The sequence below is a fragment of the Pogona vitticeps genome, chromosome 5, assembly GCF_051106095.1.
Source record: "Pogona vitticeps strain Pit_001003342236 chromosome 5, PviZW2.1, whole genome shotgun sequence".
In the NCBI taxonomy this organism is placed as follows: Eukaryota; Metazoa; Chordata; class Lepidosauria; order Squamata; family Agamidae; genus Pogona; species Pogona vitticeps.
In genome coordinates, this window is record NC_135787.1 from 165,514,914 (window position 1) to 165,534,906 (window position 19,993).

The 19,993-nt window shown below is 41.9% G+C and overlaps 2 protein-coding genes across 3 annotated transcripts in view; both read right to left on the reverse strand.

Moving 5' to 3' along the window:
• Positions 1–6,703: 6,703 nt before the first annotated feature.
• On the reverse strand, positions 6,704–9,098 carry H1-0 (H1.0 linker histone). The gene has a single exon (XM_020787722.3). The coding sequence runs from the start codon at positions 8,548–8,550 to the stop codon at positions 7,972–7,974; it is 579 nt and encodes a 192-aa protein (XP_020643381.1). The 5' UTR covers positions 8,551–9,098; the 3' UTR covers positions 6,704–7,971.
• Positions 9,099–17,518: 8,420 nt separating this feature from the next.
• TRIOBP (TRIO and F-actin binding protein) overlaps positions 17,519–19,993 on the reverse strand; it is a 79,312-nt gene continuing 76,837 nt past the window's right edge. For both annotated transcript variants that reach the window (XM_078376169.1, XM_078376168.1), the window contains one exon: positions 17,519–18,355. In XM_078376169.1, the coding sequence (XP_078232295.1) occupies positions 18,351–18,355 (5 nt within the window). In that variant the 3' untranslated portion in view covers positions 17,519–18,350. The remainder of the gene's footprint in view (positions 18,356–19,993) is intronic.

The window sequence follows — 19,993 nt, forward strand, 5'->3', positions numbered from 1 at the left end:
ACAGCATCTTAAAAAGCAGAGATATCACCTTGCCAACAAAAGTCCGAATAGTCAAAGCTATGGTTTTTCCTGTCGTGATGTATGGAAGTGAGAGCTGGACCATAAAGAAAGCTGACCGCCGAAGAATTGATGCCTTTGAATTGTGGTGCTGGAGGAGGCTCTTGAGAGTCCCCTGGACTGCAAGGAGAACAAACCTATCCATTTTGAAGGAAATCAACCCTGAGTGCTCACTGGAAGGACAGATCTTGAAGCTGAGGCTCCAATACTTTGGCCATCTCATGAGAAGAGAGGACTCCCTGGAAAAGACCTTAATGTTGGGAAAGTGTGAAGGCAAGAGGAAAAGGGGGTGACAGAGGATGAGATGGTTGGACAGTGTCATCGAAGCAACCAACATGAACTTGACACAACTACGGGAGGCAGTGGAAGATAGGAGGACCTGGCGTGCTCTGGTCCATGGGGTCACGAAGAGTCAGACACGACTAAATGACTAAACGAACGAACGAACGTGTACCATGAGGCGGAGTATAAAGTGGCATGGAATGAAGACATATAGGCTGTATTGACGTCACTGTAAAAAAAAGCAGGATATAAATCTAATAAGTAGATATTGCTTACTGAAGCGTTAAGCTGTACTTTATCCATCTGTCCTCACTCTGTATAGTTACAAAGTGTGATAGGTTGATCAACTTTGATTTAGGAGACCTGGGTTTGAATTTCTACTTAGCCATGGAAACTCATATCTGTCTTGAAAACCGTGTTAGGATTGCTGTAAATCAGTCCTAACTTGACAGCACATAAAACACATATAGATGTAAATAAATAAATAATACTATCAAACACCACAAACCTCTAATGTTCTCCTTAATCGGCAAAGTGTTCCTGGAAATACTCATCTCTGGAGAAGTGAGGTGAACATAACAGTGTCAAACCTGCATCTTGATAAGGCTGTTGCTTGATCATCCCCTTAGTTTAGTCGTGTCCGACTCCTCGTGACCCCATGGACCAGAGCATGCCAGGCCCTCCTGTCTTCCACTGCCTCCCGGAGTAGGGTCAAACTCACGTTGGTAGCTTCGATGACACTGTCCAGCCATCTCATCCTTTGTCGTCCCCTTCTCCTCTTGCCTTCACACTTTCCCAACATCAGGGTCTTTTCCGGGGAGTCTTCTCTTCTTATGAGATGGCCAAAGTATTGGAACCTCAGCTTCAGGATCTGTCCTTCCAGTGACAGGTCTTATAGTGACAACCATTTCCCAAAAAATGACATGAGGAACTATTTATTGCATGATCTGCTTACACAAAAAGAAATGGAATTCAGTGTGGCCACGGTGCTATTACTTATGTCTACCAGTATAAGTCTCATGGTGTAATTCTCAGGCACTTGTGCATTTTGCTGCCTCAGAGTCACTTATGTCAACATAAATATTCAGTTACAGTACACTGTGGTCATTGTTTGTTTGACCTATGTTTATTAAACAAAACTAGAAACTATTATGTCATGTTCATCTTATATGCTGTATAAATATCAACTTTAACCCTCAAATTTAAACCACACAGGTGGAGATTAATAAAGAATTTAAGTGAAATTCATAAATTTACTGTACTTTGAAATCAGTTAAATACTTATAAATATTTCAACACAGATCCATTCAGTTGCCCACATCCCACTCAGCTTATTTTTACTTTAAAAAGAAATTTTAAAAGGAGATGCTGATAATGTCCCTGGCCAGTATCCTATTAAGTATTAAGTGTTCAATGTGTAATTAATGTGAGGCTATCCAGAGGATGGACAATGTCATCGAAGCTACGAACATGAATCTGACCAAACTCCGGGAAGAAATGGAAAACAGGAGGGCCTGGCATGCTCTGGTCCATGGGGTCACGAAGAGTCGGACACGACTAAACGACTAAACAACAAAAATTTGGATTTAACAGGATTTTAGTTCTGTTCATAATTGACACAATATGTATTCCCATACACAGTTTCAGTAGACAAACGCATGTGTTTGAGACACTTTTGCTGAAGTATCATATTTTGCTAAAGGGCAAGCAGTGATCTGGACACATTTTGAAGTGCAAACTCCTACATGGAGAATCCATAAAATGCTGGAAGCTTTGTTGATCCATATCAACAAACCAATTTTAGCAGTTTATTTCCACCAGGAGGAGGTATTTTGTAAAATGGATAGACTGTAAACACGGCACTGAAGATCAAGCCATTTCAGAGTATTTTATGTTGCAGCAGTAAGAACTCACACTGATATATTTTTGTTGTGAAAAGTCATATCTCCTGCTTTCCCCCAGCCAAGACTTTGCAGGAAGTTCTATATATACTACTGCACCATTCAATACTTTGCCCTAATATTTATCTTACTATTGTCTACTTATAATGGGAGTAGACCTCCATCAGATGTCTTTTTTGCTACATAGAGCTGGACAAGTGACACTTTGGGATTACAGCTTCCCCAAATCCCTTGTCATGATGGTCAGTGAAGATACAGTTCTTTTTATTATTTTACTGTGATTATTCAAGAGCTGAGAAAAGTCAGCTTCTTGGACTACACCTAGATAATTAGGAATTCTAGGAGTTGTAGTCCAAGAAAGTGCAAAATAAGCAATCTGCTTGTCACATTAACTCTTCCACTCATTCACAGAAACATCTCTTCCTCTACTATGTCTTTGTATATTTTTTATAAAAAATAATATTGTACACCTATCTTCATTGTTTTAACATTGGTTTATCCCAAACAGTCTTGAAATCTGTATCTGCCACTCTGTCCAGAGGATTGCTGCATTAGACTTTTCAACAAGTTGCTTAAATCTATTTAGAGTGTGATCCTCACTTCTACTCATGAAGTTCCATTGAACTCAGTGGGGCTTGCTCTGAATAATAATAATAATAATAATAATAATAATAATAATAATAATAATAATAATAATAATAATAATAATAATAATAATAATAATAATAATAATAATAATAATAATAATAATAATAATAATAATAATAATAATTTATTATCATCATCATCATCATCATCATCAGTTTTATTAGTTTTATTAATTTTGCCGCATTTTTCCCAACAAGGGATCTAAAGCAGCTCACAACATTACAATTCACACAATTGAAAATACAGTAAGTATGTATAGGAGTGCATTATTTGTTTCATTTAGTTCTATGCTGCTGTTTTAAAACATTGCTATTTTATTTTATTCTGGATCTGTGTGTGTATGTGCCTATGTGCATGCACCTGCATCTGTGCATTCATATGAAAGCTACCATGGAAATATGCTTCAAAGGTAGGATAAAAAGTTGTGTAATAATAAATTTTCCATTCCTATTAATTTATATAGGTATTATATGTACTCTTAACAAATGTACATCCATCTTTCCTCTATATTTGAGGAGACTAACAATAATAAAATGCATTACAACCAGCATTCTTCACTATACAGCCTTAGGACTGTGAAGAAAATGTTAATATTGGAAATAATCAGAACCTTCTGATTGGATTACTGCTTGTAAGGGATGGAGTGGGGAGAAGGACTATGTATATTGTTACAAGTAGTAAAAATATGGAATGTTCGTTGATCATCTTGTTTCCCAGCTAGCAGATCTACTTTAGAACAAGGCTTTCTTTCTTTCATATCTGCACTTGCTCTATGTCACAATCAAGGAAATCAAAACCTATCCTATCATCATCTACACATCGTCTACCCAATGAAAATCTGTTTACGTTTTCTGCCTTCAGCATCACTGGCTGCTCAATTTACATACTTCTGGTTAACTCAGTGATGCCACAAGGAAGTGAGGTAGCAATGGTTTCTACTAGTTTATTCAGTCTTTTTATTGCACATGCTTGTGTTTTTTTATAAGCAGAGGCTGGGCATCTTCAACAGGAGAAAATACAAACACTGGGGATATTAGAATCATGTTTTATTTCCAAACCATTTTTGTGCTTTGTCCAGTCTTGCTCTTGCTTGGAGATGTTGGTCTTGAAATACTCATGTTCTGCATGCACAGTAAACTTGTAATGTGCAATTAACAGTGAACTTCACCAGCCCCTACAGTAGCTACAAAGACATGTTCTCATTCTGCATCATAAGACAATGAATGTATACTGTACTTCAATTTAAATTATGCATGGGCATGTGGATTTATTTGCATTGTGCATGCAGAGTGAAACTGAGTAGGTACCACATGGGATCCTGCAGGCAGGGACAGCCCTTCTTGCCAGATGCAGTGAACCTGTGGCATCTTATGTTGAAGTAAGAGCAATCTTACCTCAACACATGCAGTAACACTGCGGTCACTAAGAGAGGGAGGTTACAGCCTAATGTGATTGTTCTTTAATCTTTACCTCTAACTGAGGCAAGCCTCTGCCCCCTCTTCTGCATGTTTTTGCTCCTATTGTTTTGTTGATAGCTCCCCCCCCTTTTCATCTGATCACCCCTCAAGCAGCAAGCATACAAGATCTCCTGCATGCTGGAGACTCCATTTCCCCTGCTTTCTTCTGACTTTAACTGCTTCTAGAGTAGTTTTATCATACAAGATGTGATTTCTGTGTTGCTGTAGTAGTCTCCCTTATACTCTGCTAACTAAAAGAAGTATCCAAATTCCTAGAAACGTCATTTTTTAAGATTAAAAAAATCCCAAATAAATTGTTGCATGCATGCATCTCTTTGTGGTGAGGTTTGCCTAAATGTTTTGCACCACCTGAAATTTCCATCTGCATCCACCATTTGCAGGGTGGGGGATATATCACCTTCCAGATGTGGTTGCACTGCAAATCCTATCAGTTCTAACCATTAATCATCAGTGGGAAATGATGGTAGTTACAGGTTAACATCTAGAGCAGGGGTCCCCAACCCCTGGTCTGTGGCCTTGCCAGGACCAGGCCAAGGAGACAAATTTCCACACACACACACACGCACACACGCACACACACCCTGCAGGCCAAGGAGACAAATTTACACACACACACACACACACACACACACACACACACACACACACACACACCCTGCAGGCCAAGGAACACACACACACACACACACACACACACACACACACACACACACACACACACACACACACACACACACACACACACACACACACACACACACACCCTGCATGTTAAACCGGTCTGTGGAGACAAAAAGGTTGGGGACCACTGATCTATTCTAGAGGATTATGTTTCCAATTCCTATCACTTCAAGATGTGTCCCCTTGACAATTTTTGTCCAGTCGTGTTTGACTCTAGGGGGCGGTGCTCATCCCTGTTTCCAAGCCATAGAGCCAGCGTTTTGTCCGAAGACAATCTTCCGTGGTCACATGGCCAGTGTGACTTACTCACATTCGCATGCTTTCGAACCACTAGGTTGGCGGGAGCTGGGACAAGCGACGGGCGCTCACTCCATCGCGTGGATTTGATCTTACGACTGCTGGTCTTCTGACCCTGCAGTACAGGCTTCTGCGGTTTAGCCCGCAGTGCCACCACGTCCTCAAGATGTATATAGCTTTCAATTAATTTTGTTTCTATGAGACCAGATGTACCCGTGTCACAAATCTACAACTGTGGTCCTTGTATATTGTGGGATTTCCCAATACTGCTCGCACCCCAATTTACAATGAAAATGACAACTGGAAACCAGCACAGGCATGTCAGTATTACTATGGTACATAAAATTTATCTTGTCCCCAACAATTCCCATCAAACACTAGCTAAAATCCTGTTGCTCAGCATAGTAAAATCACAGTAGAATCAATGGGGATTTAGTGAGTCAACCTCCTTGTAAATTCCACTGATTTCATTTATACTGTATAGGTATGCTGACTGTGACTTACTATGTTAAGTAAGACACAATCAGAGTAGGCCCATTTAAATTAATGGAACTTACAGAGGAGTTAACTTACAAATCACCATTGATTCAATGGGCCCACTCTAATGTGATTGACTTGTGGTAAGCAACAGAATTTTGGCCACAGAAATGGTGAATCATAAAGCCACATAAGAGCATCCCTTTAGGCTCAGGTAATGTTTTGTATACCAGTTGTCTGTCATGTACATTCTAGTACAAAGCAGACATAAGAGGCCACACATCACACATCTAGTAGATGAGTCCTATGTGGATGTTCATTCTATGTTCATAAATGAACACCTATCTTTTTATAATACTGCAAACACTGACATCTATTCTGAAAGCCTGTCTTGCAGAATATATGTCAGGCATAATATAGTGTTACTTGCATCACAATTTACATAGGACTGTAGCATTAGGCAAGGAACGAATTATCAACTTGGATATTGCTCCTTTTCTTGTGAAACACACAATGGTTTCATGCTGTCTTTTTTTCCCAAACGTATGCTGCCATCTGGTGGCTAATCAATAGCTAATCAGGTTGATTTTTTTTTCCCTGGTGAAAGCTTTCCTTCCTCAACCTATCAAATAAACACCCTTTTCACAATTTCCCTTCAAGGGTGTTTCAGTAGTTTAGGTATAAATATATAAGCTTTTCTTCCTTTCATTAGTTTTCACTACAATTAAGTTGCTTTTTTGGGGGGGGGGGGTCACTGAACTTCACAGAAAGGCACATTGCTCTTATTCCAATTTAATTTTGAAGACATGCATATGATTTGTAATGTTAAAAACTCTTGTTCTTTTATCTAGCTGTACTTCAAAAGACAGTAAAATGAGGCTATTATGTTATGCTGTTTTTGATTTTATTTTTAAACTCTAAAATTACAAAGACAGCTAAAGCTTTCTTACACAAAATCACACCTACAAAGTAAAACAGACAATCAGGTACCAATCCTATGAGAATTCTTCATTTAAACAAGCATATCTTTAAAAAAAAAAGTTGGGAGTACTGAAAATTATCCTTTCCAGTCCACCTGTGGAAAACACCCACCTCAAACCTAAGCAAATAATAGGGCATAGGTTCATAAAGCTATCTGAAGAGATTCAATATAGGCTACATGTCTATTACTCTCTACATTTGTTCTTTCCTTCACCCAGTCGAGAAGCGGACAAATGAGGAAGTAATAATTAATAGGGAATGGGGGGTGTCCTGTATACACAATACCCTAAGCACAAAAGCTGTGGATTAGGAGGCAGGCACTGCAGAACTGAGAAGCACACGGAGGGACAACACAGAAAGGACGGTTTTTGTTCATATCTTCCCCAGAAGTACCTACGACCAAAATAGTGGTCAGACTCCAGAAGGAAGATAAGATGCCTTAGGAAGAAGGGTCATCAAAATATTTACTCATTTCCATTTCACCATGATCAATCTATAAAAAATTTAGAACAATTAAGTCCAAACATTTGCATAATTTCCCACTGACTTACCCCTGCCCCCAATATCAGCACACTTCGTCTATGAAATAGCAAAGTCAGTAGAAAGCTGATCAACCACCACCCATCCAGTCCCCACCAGAACTATAAAGAAACTTATAATCCTATATGCATTCACTGATCACTGGTAGCTAATTTATCCATGAAAAACTGAATTTGCACTTTTAAGAAAAAGCAAGTTACAGCATTCAGTTGTTGGTAGCTGACAGCATCCACTATGGTTACATTTCTCAAAGACATAATTTAAGGTGCCTCTACTAAAGGCATCCCACAGCATGTTCCTTTCTTCATCTAAAATCTTCTTTTAGTAAAATCCTCTCCAGTCTTCCCTCATGCTCAAAACAAAAGAAGTACTGCATACCTTTAATGGGGAGGGGAAGCAAAGATGAACACATAAAATGTATTTAAAATTACAATTGAAACAATCCAAACAAACAGGTTCTCTATTGATGATGCCTTTTAAAGAAGTAATTAGTTTAAACTACTGCATGGGAATAATAGTTCGGTCTTTTATAAAGCTGCAATAGAAAGGAGTAGAGAATAAAGGAAAGATCTATTTACAGAGTACAGCTCAAGAAGAATGTTCAAGAAAGTAGGTCCCAAGCTCACACTTCACTTTTTCTTAGCAGTCTTCTTTGCACTGGACTTTGCTTTGGGCTTTGATGCTTTTGCCTTTTTAGGTTTTGAGGCCTTCACTGGCTTGGCCTTGACAGTCTTTGGCTTCTTGGCTTTCTTTGGGGTAGCTGCTGGCTTCTTTTTGGCTTTCTTTGCCGCAGGTTTGGGCTTCTTGGCTGGTGACTTGGCAGCAGCCTTCTTGGGCTTAGCGGCTTTCTTGGGTGTTGTAGCCTTTTTGACTTCTCTCTTGGCCTTCTTGACTGGTGCTTTCTTGGGTTCATCGCCCTTGGCCAGGCGGAAGGAACCCGAGGCACCCACCCCTTTTGTCTGCTTGAGGACACCTGTTGTCACCAACCTCTTGATGGACAACTTGATTTGGGAGTCAGCATTCTCCCCCACCTTGTAGTGACTCTTGATGTATTTCTGGATAGACTGACGGGATGAGCCAGCCCGGCTCTTCTCAGCTTGGATGGCGGCCACAATCATGTCAGAGTACTTGGGGTGGTCCGTCGATTTCTTGGATGCCTTGGCCCTCTTGGGCTTGGCAGCAGGTGCTGCAGCAGAGTTCTCAGTCATCCTGTCTTACAATTTTCCTTCTGGTGCACAAACTTGTCTTAAGCCTCCTGGCTTTGAGTTCGCTGTCAGGCTTCCAGAAGGCACGTGAGACTTGTTCCCAAGGGTCCTGTTATCACAGAGGATGTTGTTCTTGATAATAAAGATCCAACTTTTCCCACAAAAGTCTCTTTGCAGATTTTGTTTTTAAATGCACAAGTGGGATGTCGCCCCCTTCAGGTCTCTTCCAGGCAGCTGCTCCTGGCAGGCAGGCAGGCAGGCAGGCAGGGTGTGGTCTCAGGGCAGTCTTCCCAAATAATGTCCCCTGAAACTTAGCTCTGGCTCAGGCCTGTCTGCTTCCCAAGCTGCTTCTCCAGGCAGGCACCCGCTGTCAGGCTCTGGAGCAGCTTCTTGCAAAAGCCCAGCCCTGCTGGCTCCCCCGTTTCCCCCTCTCTCTCTGGGGCTGAATTGCCCACCTCTTCTGTCAGCCTCTGCTACTACGTCCTCCCCTCTGCCTCTTGCTCTGTGTCTGGCTCTCTAGGCAGCAGCCGGCGCATCCGGGTATTTAGCGCTCAGATGCGGACCGCGGTGAGGACAGGGCTGCTGGCTGCCTGTTCAGGCCCCGAATGGCGCCGCGCCGCCGACATCTGTGTTTCTTCCGCCGAGTAAAGCGGCTTTTTCCTGCGTCTCCCAGCGGCTCCTCGGCTCCGCACCACCGCCGTCAGCTACGCCGGTCCTTCAGCTCTTCGGCCGGGCGGCCGGCTCCCCGTGACGCCGTCGCCTGCTTCCTCAGGACGCCCCAAACGGCGCTGGGTGCGAGTGGGGCGCACTGACATTTCCCCTTTGCTCCCCCCTAGCGAAACAGTCGAGGGGAGCTCGGGCAAGGGGCAAGGCGAGGACCAAGGGACACCCCTAGGCCATCGGGGGACCCCCATTCCGGCCTTCCCGGAGCCCCAAGAGCCGCGCAGGAGCTTCGGGAGCAGACCCCAACTAACACAGGGAGCCCCGAGCCAGGCTCAGCTCAGCTTAGACCTGGCCGGGAAGGGGGGGGAGGAGTGACTCCCCCAAAGGTGGGGGGCTCTCTGGGGGACCCCTGCCTCCTGTCCCCTTGGCGCCCTCCTCCAGCCACCCCCTCCGCCAAGCCCCGGCAGTGCAAAAACTTTCCTTTTTGTTGGATGGGAAGTTTGCAGCCACCCCCTCCCCCAAGAGGCACCTGGCCGCCCCCCTGCTTCGGGTTGGGGACATCAGCTCGGGAGGTCCTGCTCTACCTTGGTTAAGGAAGGTGAAGGAAGGGGGCAAAGGGGGAGCTCACTCCACTTCTCTCTTTGCAACCCCCCCAAAAAAGTAATTCGCTGATCACAGTGGTAAATAATAAGTACAGTATGATTATATGAGAAGGACGACTTGGGGAGGGGGACACACCGGACAGCTCCGGGTATTCTTTTCCGTACTTTCTTAGATGCCACTCCTGGGGGGGGGCGGCCTGCACCTGTCCCCCCGAACCCCGATGCTTTTGTACCAGTTTAAATGCTATGAAGATCACTACCGCCTGTTTTGTTCCTTCGTGGCTTTCTCAAGGTGGAGTCGGTCCCATTACTTAAAAACACTTTTTCGACCTGCGTTGCTGGGGTGGGAATAGGGCTGGGGGGCGGTGATAAGGGGGGAGAAGGGTCGTTTTCCTAAACACACTGACACTAATTTCTCAGTCCTGGGGGAGTCCTTAACTGTTGTTAGGAGATTAAATGTACGTGCCATCGCCATCTTGCTGGAAGAAGTGAGGTTGTTTTTTTCTCCCCCTTATCTCCCCTCCGATGATTCTCCCTCTTAATAAAGATATTAATTAAAAGCTTCGCGGCTGCGACATTAAAGATGCGAAGCTGGAATTTGGCGGCGTGCCATATGGAATAATTTTAGGGAGGGAAAGTCAAAACACGCCGAGAACACTTTAAAAATATATTAATAAAAATCAAGCTGGCATCCTAGCAACACGAATACTAGCAACCAAAATACACATCCAGGCACTTGGGCACCTCTGCCCTCTTTATCATCCCCTCTCCCCGTGGTTAAGACACCCCTATGCCAGGTCCGTGAAGAAGTTTGAGTAGTGTGTGTTTAGCTTTTACAAAAATGGAGTTCTGTAGCTATAGAATGTGAATCATTGAATGTCAATATATTTAAAATGTCTAAGTGTTCCCCCGGTGTCTTGCTTAACCCCCCCCCCAAAAAACAATTAGATAATTGTTTCTCGATTAGAATAAGACACTAAATTTAAATATGAGGGAGGGAGAGCAATACAATTTGAGTCTACTCAGCGAGAGAGCAAGCGAGCTACAATGTACTGTAGTGAAGTCACCACACTAATGCCACAAGTTACTTTTCATGAGTTCCAAAGCACAAGGGGTGGATGTGGTGTGGTCCCTGTCCACCCATCTTTTGCAGTTGTTCAGACTCCAACCCCTGGATAAGATTGGGGGGGACGACAACTTGTTTTGTAAAGAAATCAGGTTGTGGATTCCCCCTCCCCTTTTTCTTTCTTTCTTTCTGAGCACCTCTCATGTTTTTGTTTGACTTATTAATCACCTTTCCCTTTAATCCCTGTACAATATATTTATAAGATCCATTTAGGTTTAATATTTATTCCTTTGTTATGTGGAATATTTTTTAAAAAACAGACTAATTTGATATTGCAGTGGAGGAGGACTTCATGAGAAACTTTTTTAAAAAAAACCCTCCCTTTTACCTTTCATTTGTTCTGTCAAAAAAAGAGTACTGTATCAGAATGTAACTGGATAGAGAGTCAGACCAGAGCTTTAAAATCTGAATTCCCAGTTCCTCAGACCCCAGTATTTTAAAGTGTGTGCTTGTGTGGTGTGAGGAGTGATTTGTATAAATCGAGTGTTAAAATCATGTATATATGAATACAGCATATGTTTATTCGGAAACCTAAAGTCGGAGTGTTGAACTGAAATAACTGAAACTCTAAGGTGGGATTTTGTGTTTTTTTTTATTGGGGGGGATGAAGAAAGTAAATCGATTTGAACTGACTGCATCCTGTGTTCCGTGCAAGAACTGAGAATGATCGTGACAAACGCCACCGATAAAGACCAGTACTGATCATTCTTTGTTGACAGTCGTTAATAGTTGCTTTGAAGAGCCTCTTATCAGTCAGCTGTTTAATTCTTAAAGAGGGGCACCGTCGAGACAATCTGCCCTTTGTCGCAAGCAGCCACCGTAGGATGCACGAGCAGTGGCTTGTGGGAAATGTAGTCATTTGTGTGTCCCTGCTGGGAACAGCAACAAAGCGACATAAACAAATAGCACCGTTAAGCACGTAATAATTTGCCACCGACGCTAACTCACAAATTTATACTGCCCGTCAAGACTCTTGCCTTGGATTAAGCACACTTCTTTTATTGTTGTTGAGAGCTCGCTTTTCTCATTTTCCTTACAATCGCCTTGATATGTTTGGGGGAAACCCCGTTCTCGTCAGGCGACAGTAGGCGAGGCAGGGCTTCCTTTGTCGTACAGGTGGAAGCCCCCTCTGAGCAGTTCGTTCCTCAGGTTTGTGGCGGCAGGCGCGGGATGTGCTTCTCAGCTTGCAGTTAAACCACATAAACCGTGATTCTCTCCTCACGTTTCCTGTTGTCACTAAGCAAACAAACAACTGGACCGTATATCAGGAATGTCCCCAGCAATAAAAATTCGGAAAAGATGCGTTTTAAGTAGTGTTATAGAATCAGTTTGCGCTGCCTGCGTTAAGCTTGCTATTTAAAAAGAAATTTAACATGGAGATAATATAGGGAAGTATGGCATCTCTCTTAGCAGACGGGTTTGAGGAAAAATCTGCTCCTTGAAACTCCGTGTTGAATACCCACTCCTCTCACTAATACAAATGTCAAACCTGTCCCACAAGATAGGAATGATGAGCACCAGGATATATGTTTTTTTAAATAATAATAATGGGAGGCAGATTTATCAGTAGCTCCTAGAAAAGCCTTTCTTGAATTGCAAAGAGAGGGTCTACTATCCGGTCCGGTTGGTCCCAGAGGACAATACCCATGTCACCTGTCCTAGTGCTGCTCATGTAGCTTTTCCATAGGTATCTGACTGCTTAAGTGATAGAGGGCTAGTTTCGACTTTAACTTGCTCTGGCAATTCCCTCAGGGTAGACCCGAATATTAAACACATGGGGCAACCACCTTGGCTGGAGATGCTTTGCTGGAAGAATAGGGCAACTGCCCTCCTCAGCACTCTTATGAGCTGTGCCTACTGAACATAGCACCTTGAATGTAGTGTCTGAATTTTTTGGAAGCTAAGTGGTGTCAGACCTCATTACCTCTTGCATGGAAGACCACTGGAAAATGCCTGGTGCTATTTTGTGGTGGGAGTAGCTTGCTTTATATGTAGAAATGCTCATCTTCAACTCCCTACATTTCCGGGTAAGGCAAGGAAAGAATCTTGCCTGAAAGCTTGGAAAGCTATTGCTGGTCAGAGTTGATAAAACTGGGCTAGATGGAATAATTATCAATGTCAGTCAGTACATAGCAACTTGCTATCTAAGATTCAACTACCAGTGCAGCCAGTTTCTGCACAGAAAATTTCCACCTTTGGAAGCACATCTCATGGATCAGCCCTTGGGTTCAATATAAACCTTTGAAGTACCTCTCTATGACTAAGTCCATCTGGAATGCTGGCTGCCTTTTCCTTCAACTTGATGCTTTCAAACTTATTTATAATAGCAAGGGCTAGATTCTCTTCTTAAAATAAAGGCATATACTTCAAGCAGCTTGAAGTACAGTATGCACATTTTAGGCCTAGCTTTTTTCCAATTAAGTTACATTGTACCTGTTCCTACTTGTCTATATTCCTGATATTAAAAATAGGGTACAAATTATTTATAACTTCTTGTAGATCCATATTAGGAAAGACAAAACATCCAAAGGAAGTTATAAGTTAAAATTTGAAAATGATGCTGAGGTTAGAATTTGGAAAAAGAAGTATTTCCCTATGTGGCAAAACTGGAGAGTGTCTTTAAGGAACACTCGTCTCCTCTTTCAGAACATTTGTTACTAATATCACTAATAAAATTCAAGGCCATTTTCACAAATAAATGTTATAATCTGTACAACAAACCAATAAAATAGTCCAGTATTATCATATGCATATGGAGTGGGATTAAAACTAAGTGACTTGTCCAAAAATAGTTAGTGAATCAGTGGCAGAGATGAGATTCCAACCAGTGAGTTTACACCTTGAAACTAGGGTTTTGTTTTTTGCCATTCTATCAGTTCTTGCTACCATCAACTAATTTTGGGATTCTTCATATAAAAACTAGATACCCAGCATGGTGCAGTGAATATAGTGATGGATTAGGCCTAGGAGACCTGGGTTTAAATTCCTACCCAGCCATGGAAACTCACGGGGGTGTGGAACTGGTAAAACATTTAAGGAGTGGATTTTATCTCAGTTACCTTGAAAGCCCTGTTAGGGTCACTGTAAATTAGTTCTGATTTAACAAATGTAAAAACTACTGTGCGCTCACAGTGATACATAATTTGCATAAAATAATAATGCATTTGGTGTGGCTTAATTTTTAACTCATCTGCACTTTAAGTGAAGATGTGGATCAGGAAGGAGCTGCCACAGAAGACACCTTTGTTGTACTGTACTCCTGCCTAAAGATTAATGGCATGATCCAAAACGAAGCAGATAGTGTATTAAACACAGATGTATCCAGAAAGCTAGTCTAATGGCTGTAATAAACAGGTCCATTTGTTTCACCCCTGGATATATGCAGAACACAAAGAATTCACTAGTAGCCACCAAAAGTTCAGCATGTTAAGAATCAACTCCCTCTTTTACAAAAAGTATTTAAGAAACAAATTTCTAGCCCTTATGATAGGAGGTAGGTATATAGTCAGCCAAGTAATTCTCAGTGCTAAGTAGATATCCTCTTAAAAAATAGGATTTGAACAAATGTAATGTAACAACACACATAGTCTAGTTAATGAAATTTGAAGATGGGAAAATGTGTTTTACTCCAAGTCAAGAGAATCCTTTTTTTCTTTTAAGTGGCGAGTGTACTTTCTCATTATCCAAAAAACAGTAATTTGGTATACCTGTGTGCATATAGTGCTAGAAGTATCTGCAATAAAAGCCAGTGTTGGTGCATTGGTTAGAGTGTCAGACTAAGTTTTGGAAGAGACCTGGCTTTAAATCCTCACTGTACCACAAAAAGTCACCAGTGGGTGGTTCTAGTTTTTCTTTCTTTATTCATATCAGAGTATTGCACAATTTGAAATTATTGGCATATATGGAATATAAAATTCAAACAAATTAAAAATGTTAGGGTAACTAAACTGTTTTTGCCACAAGTGGGCTACTTCAGTGGTGTTATCTCAGCCATTTGCTAGATCTTCTTTAGTACACATGCTGGGGCGTAAATTGCATGCACATGAATGCTGCATTTATTAAATGTCACCACATTCACAGAAAATTTGTCCTGTATTCAAATAGTCCCATTTTATTGATTACTTGGCTTCAAAGTCTATTAAGTGACTTTCAGACGGTCCAGTGAGAAACCTGTCCTGGAGGGTAGCTCTGGTAAAACCACTTAAACATTGCACATCCCTTTAAAACCCTGTTAGAACTGTCATAAATCAGGTGAAACTTGACAGCACTTAACAGAAAAATCTGAAGGTGACAGGGAGGAAACAGAGGTCTTAACAGAAAAGTTTGTAATCTAATTTCAATCCATAATTTTAATAAAGTCATTATCACAAAGAGAAGGGGTTTTGCCACCCTTTTACACTGACTCAACCCACTTGCATTAGGAAAAGTGCCCTGCAGGAAGTGAGTATCCAGTGTCTTGTTCTCAGCCCAATATGATAGCTTAAGGTAGTCACTGCAAACACCTAATTTTGTGTTGTGTCCTCCATCTCCGGATTGCAGTGCTCCTGCTGAGCTGCTAAGTCAGAACGCCTACCTTCTGGACACTTACAATCTGTTGCCCTATGTTGTTTAGGACTACAGCTTTCATATTCTCTGACCATCACTTCTGGTGGCTAATGGGAGTGAAAAGGAGTCCAAAACATGCAAATCTCAGGGTTTTCCAAGCATACAAATACAGTTCGTATTCGTCACTGGTTCTGCTTTGGCTCTATTGGTACTTACCATCCGAGTTCTCTTTCAGAAAGAGTTATGATGTACTTAGGTGAATGCTGGTTGTGGATGCAGAACCATTGGCCTTTCTGATGTTTTTAGCCTATGCCTATCAGCTCTATCTAGCATGAACAATGGTAAAAAGCTATAATTTGTAGTTCCAAACATCTGGAAGCCCAACATTCCCACTTTTGGTATAGTGACGCTAAAAATGTTATCTGAGCAAGCCTCAGTGCAAATCTCACTTTAACTGTGGCCTTGGTGGAGAGCCATAAACAAGCCTCAGATCCCCTCCTTCCCATCTTCAACCACCAACAGCAGATGAAAAATGCTAACCTCAAAGTGGAACCAATTGCTTATTGCAGCCCAGGACTTAGAAAAAATTTATGTGGGGGACTGCAGAATTCATTAGCTAGCATGTCCAGGAGCCATGCTGACAGGGGAATTCTGGGAAAGAGTCCAACATGTAAAATTGCAAAGCTGCAAGAGCCATGTTGTTGCTGTCTAGTCATAAAGTCCGACTCTTCGTGACCCCATGGACCAGAGCACTCCAGGCCCTCCTGTCTTCCACTGCCTCCCAGAGTTGGGTCAAATTCATGTTGGTAGCTCTGATGACACTGTCCAACCATCTCATCCTCTGTCGTCCCCTTCTCTTGCCTTCACATTTTACCAACATCAGGTCTTTCCCAGGGAGTCTTCTCATGAGATGGCCAAAATATTGGAGCCTCAGCTTCAATACTATGGCAAGAGTCATACACTACACTAAATTGCAAAAACAGATACAAATCTACATTCTAGTTACTGAAGATTAAGGGGTTATAAAAGCCTGATGTGGGGAGAAGTGGCTTTTTATGGCTACTGCTAGGAATCAAGCACAGACTGATCTACTGGAAGTCAGCTGATGACCTTTGAACAGATCCTCATCCACCATCTCTCCCCATCCTTCCTGTGCAGCCATTCAATGTTTAAGGAGATACAACAGAAGCAGCTTTGAACTGTCAATGTACACCTATATCTGCTCAAGATATTATGCTGCCCAAAGTGAATAGCAAGGAGGCACTTCTTCCCATTTCATGTATGAAAACTGACTGGACAAATTGCCTTTTAACATTGGTGACAGGACAGCATCCTCAATTCTACTCAAAGGTAGCAAATTAACAAGGAGGAGCAGGATAGGCTAAATGGCAGACAGCTGTCTCCTTCAGCATCTCACTGCCACTTGACAACCTCAGGTGACCACTTACTCAGCTCTGTTAAGTTCTTGGTGCTACCTATGACGATGTGAGAGCAGCAGCCACCTACCTTTTGCTATTTAAGAAATCCACATTAGAGCATAGTAGAGTTGGAAGGGACCCCAGGAGACATCTACTACCACCTTTTTCGGAAGCAGGAAATCCAGAGCGAAATAATATTTGACAGATGGCCATCCAACCTGTTTGGAAACTTCCAACAATGGAGAAACCACTCATCTTCCGAAAGAATCCATTTCATTGCTGAACAGCTCTTATCATCCAGAAGATCTTCCTAATGCTTAGTTGAAATCTTCTTTCTAACCATGTAAATCCATTAGTGTGAATCCTACACTCTGGGGCTGCAGAAAACAAGCTGTCCATGTGACAGCTCTTCAAATATTTGAAGATGCCTCTCTCCTACCTTACCTCTCAATTGTCTCTTCTCTAGGCTAAACATGCCCAACACCTGCAACCACTCCTCATAGGGCTCAGCATTCAGACTCTATACCATCTCTTTCTTGCATCCCTGAGAAACATGTTTTTACATTACTGTAAAAATGCATTCACTACAGTGCTCATAAACGACTAATAAACGTCACTTTTTGGTCTCTTGAGGATTTTATTAAGGTAGTTTACAATTGTGCAGAAAGAAAGAAAGAAAAATCTGCCGCCTTCATCATTTTTGGCTCTGGCGACATCAGTGGTGAAGTCTCTCCCTACCAGGAACACACGAATGGAAGATGAGCTTCTGGAATGCAGTAGATACTGACTTCACAGTAGGATGCATGGACATTTTTTATCAACATAGCAAAATCTACCTTTCTTTTGAGTAGATCAAAATGAATGGCTAGTCCCAGATCCTTAGTGAAATCAAACAAACAAACAGAACAGAAACCTCTGCATAATTTGTGGACCAAACCTGTCCTTCTGACATAACTGCCAGCGCAACTTTCTCCCAGCCAGGTGCATCTCAAACCATGGATCACCCTAAAGCAACACTGTCCAATCCAGTAGACTAGTCATAAAGGTGAGGTGTGCGTGGCCTTCATTTGTCTGCTTGAGCAGAATGGGAAGAAGGTAGCCATATACTCATTATAGATATATACTCAAGGATTTGGAAGAGGGATTAAGTAGGACTAAAAGGGAGGCTGGGAAGAAGGACCTAGTTCACTTCTCTGGTCAATTGCTGGTTAAAAACAAAATATAGGATTTCCTAATGTAAACCCACCCACCCCCAAACCATATAAAATATATTTTTGTGTATAAAATCTGAAAGAAGGTGCAAATAGTAGGATCCAGCCCCAAACACTCTGAGTTATGCAGGCGCATGCGATGGATTGTCTGACAAGAGTCATGTTCCTGTTTCCTGGAAGAGGGATGCTGGTTGCTAGGATACAACACTGTCCTTCAAGGCCAGGGACACAAAGACAGCTAACCTGAGGAGCAAACAGACAATCAGAATTTAGGAAGTTGACTTACAACTGAAATGAACTGAGGTATGCAAAGCTTAGCAGATGGCAACCAATACCCCATAGCTTTTGGTAATCCTCTAGCAGGTTTTGGTTTTAACTTGTCTTAGATGTAGAGCAATATTGTACTGGTACAGACTGCAGTTGAGGTGTATCAGAAAGCTTCAAAGTCTTATGAATAACCCTTAGGAGCTGGGGGTGAGGGGGAAACACTGTGAACAGTGGCCTGATTTCATTGAGTCTTCTGCAAAAATACACAATTTATCTTCTGTCAGTCCACCACCTTGGAAGTGGGAGAGACAGACAAGAAATAGAAGGGGAGGAGTCAATCTATTTTGGCCATGGCCCTTCCTTCAACCACCGCTGGTATGCAACCTCTGACAAATTATCCCCAAGGAAGTACAAACCTCGAGAAGAAAAAGGCTCCCTACCATCCTATAGGCAGCCAAGAAAAAAAGATTCACATCTTCCAGCAATAAAAAATACATATTTAAATATCTAAATATCACCAGAAGCCTGGAATTCTTCCAGCCTAACCTTCATCTCTGGTTCACAGTGGCCACACAAATCTAGACTAGTCATCTGTGTTAACCATATCAAACTCTGGCTTGTTCTGACGTGCACACCTGTTTCTGCTATGAAGCAATGTTTTGTCAACCAGCTAAAAAGCACAATATGAATTCACAATGTGCTCCTGGCTCACAAAATCTGGCTTGTTTGAACTGAGGCCATAATTTGGATGTCTGCCATGCAACTCATAGTTTAAGCAACAACGCATGGCTTATATGACAAGCAAAGGCACCTGCTGAAAATAATCAAGTACAGGCTGTTCAGTTTGCTGATGTGAAGAATACTTAGATGTCTCTAGAGAGCGCCATGGTCTGTGCATTTGCTACGGGACTATTATACCAAGAATCAATTTTTTTCTACTAAAAATATCAAATGTTTTATGTAACTGTTGAACTTTTCGAATGAACACAAGTTTTACAAAGATAACATCAAGCTGCAAGGGCAACAAAACAAAAATAAACAGCAGCAGAACAGAGACCAAGTGTGTCATATAACTGTAGCAAGTGTGAAAAAAGACCCGCCAGCTGTACATTCAGTAGAGGGATAATAAAGCAGGAAAATAGCAAGCATGAAAACCCATAACCCATTTTACACAGTTATTGAGCATTAGAAGGATCATTGCCTCCATGAAGATCTAGTAAAATGTGTTAAACATTCCATTTCTTCCTCCTATTTTAATATTGACCAAGACTTCTCTCATTCCTTTTGCAACATCAAAGCCAAGGTAGAAGAATATCAGCAGAAACATTATCTCATCTTACAGTGACTTTTCCTGATCAACATGATGCCAAACCTGAAAACATATAGCTATCTATACCTGAGTGCAACTCTCTTGGTTCCTCATTAGAGATGGGCACAAATCTTGATTCGGAGGTTCATGATGGTTTGTATTCACAACACCACAGGTTCCCTTCTCCCACCTCCCCGGCCAGTGACCCACTCACCAGCTGGTGCACATTCCTCTCCTCCTCCTTTTTGACTGTTCAACCAGTCTCCAGCACGACCATAGGCTTCCCTGTCCCACCTCCTTGGCTG

What these genes read in the sequence shown, in the direction of transcription:
- H1-0 (XM_020787722.3), bottom strand. Translation starts at nt 8,550, where the DNA reads ATGACTGAGAACTCTGCTGCAGCACCTGCTGCCAAGCCCAAGAGGGCC.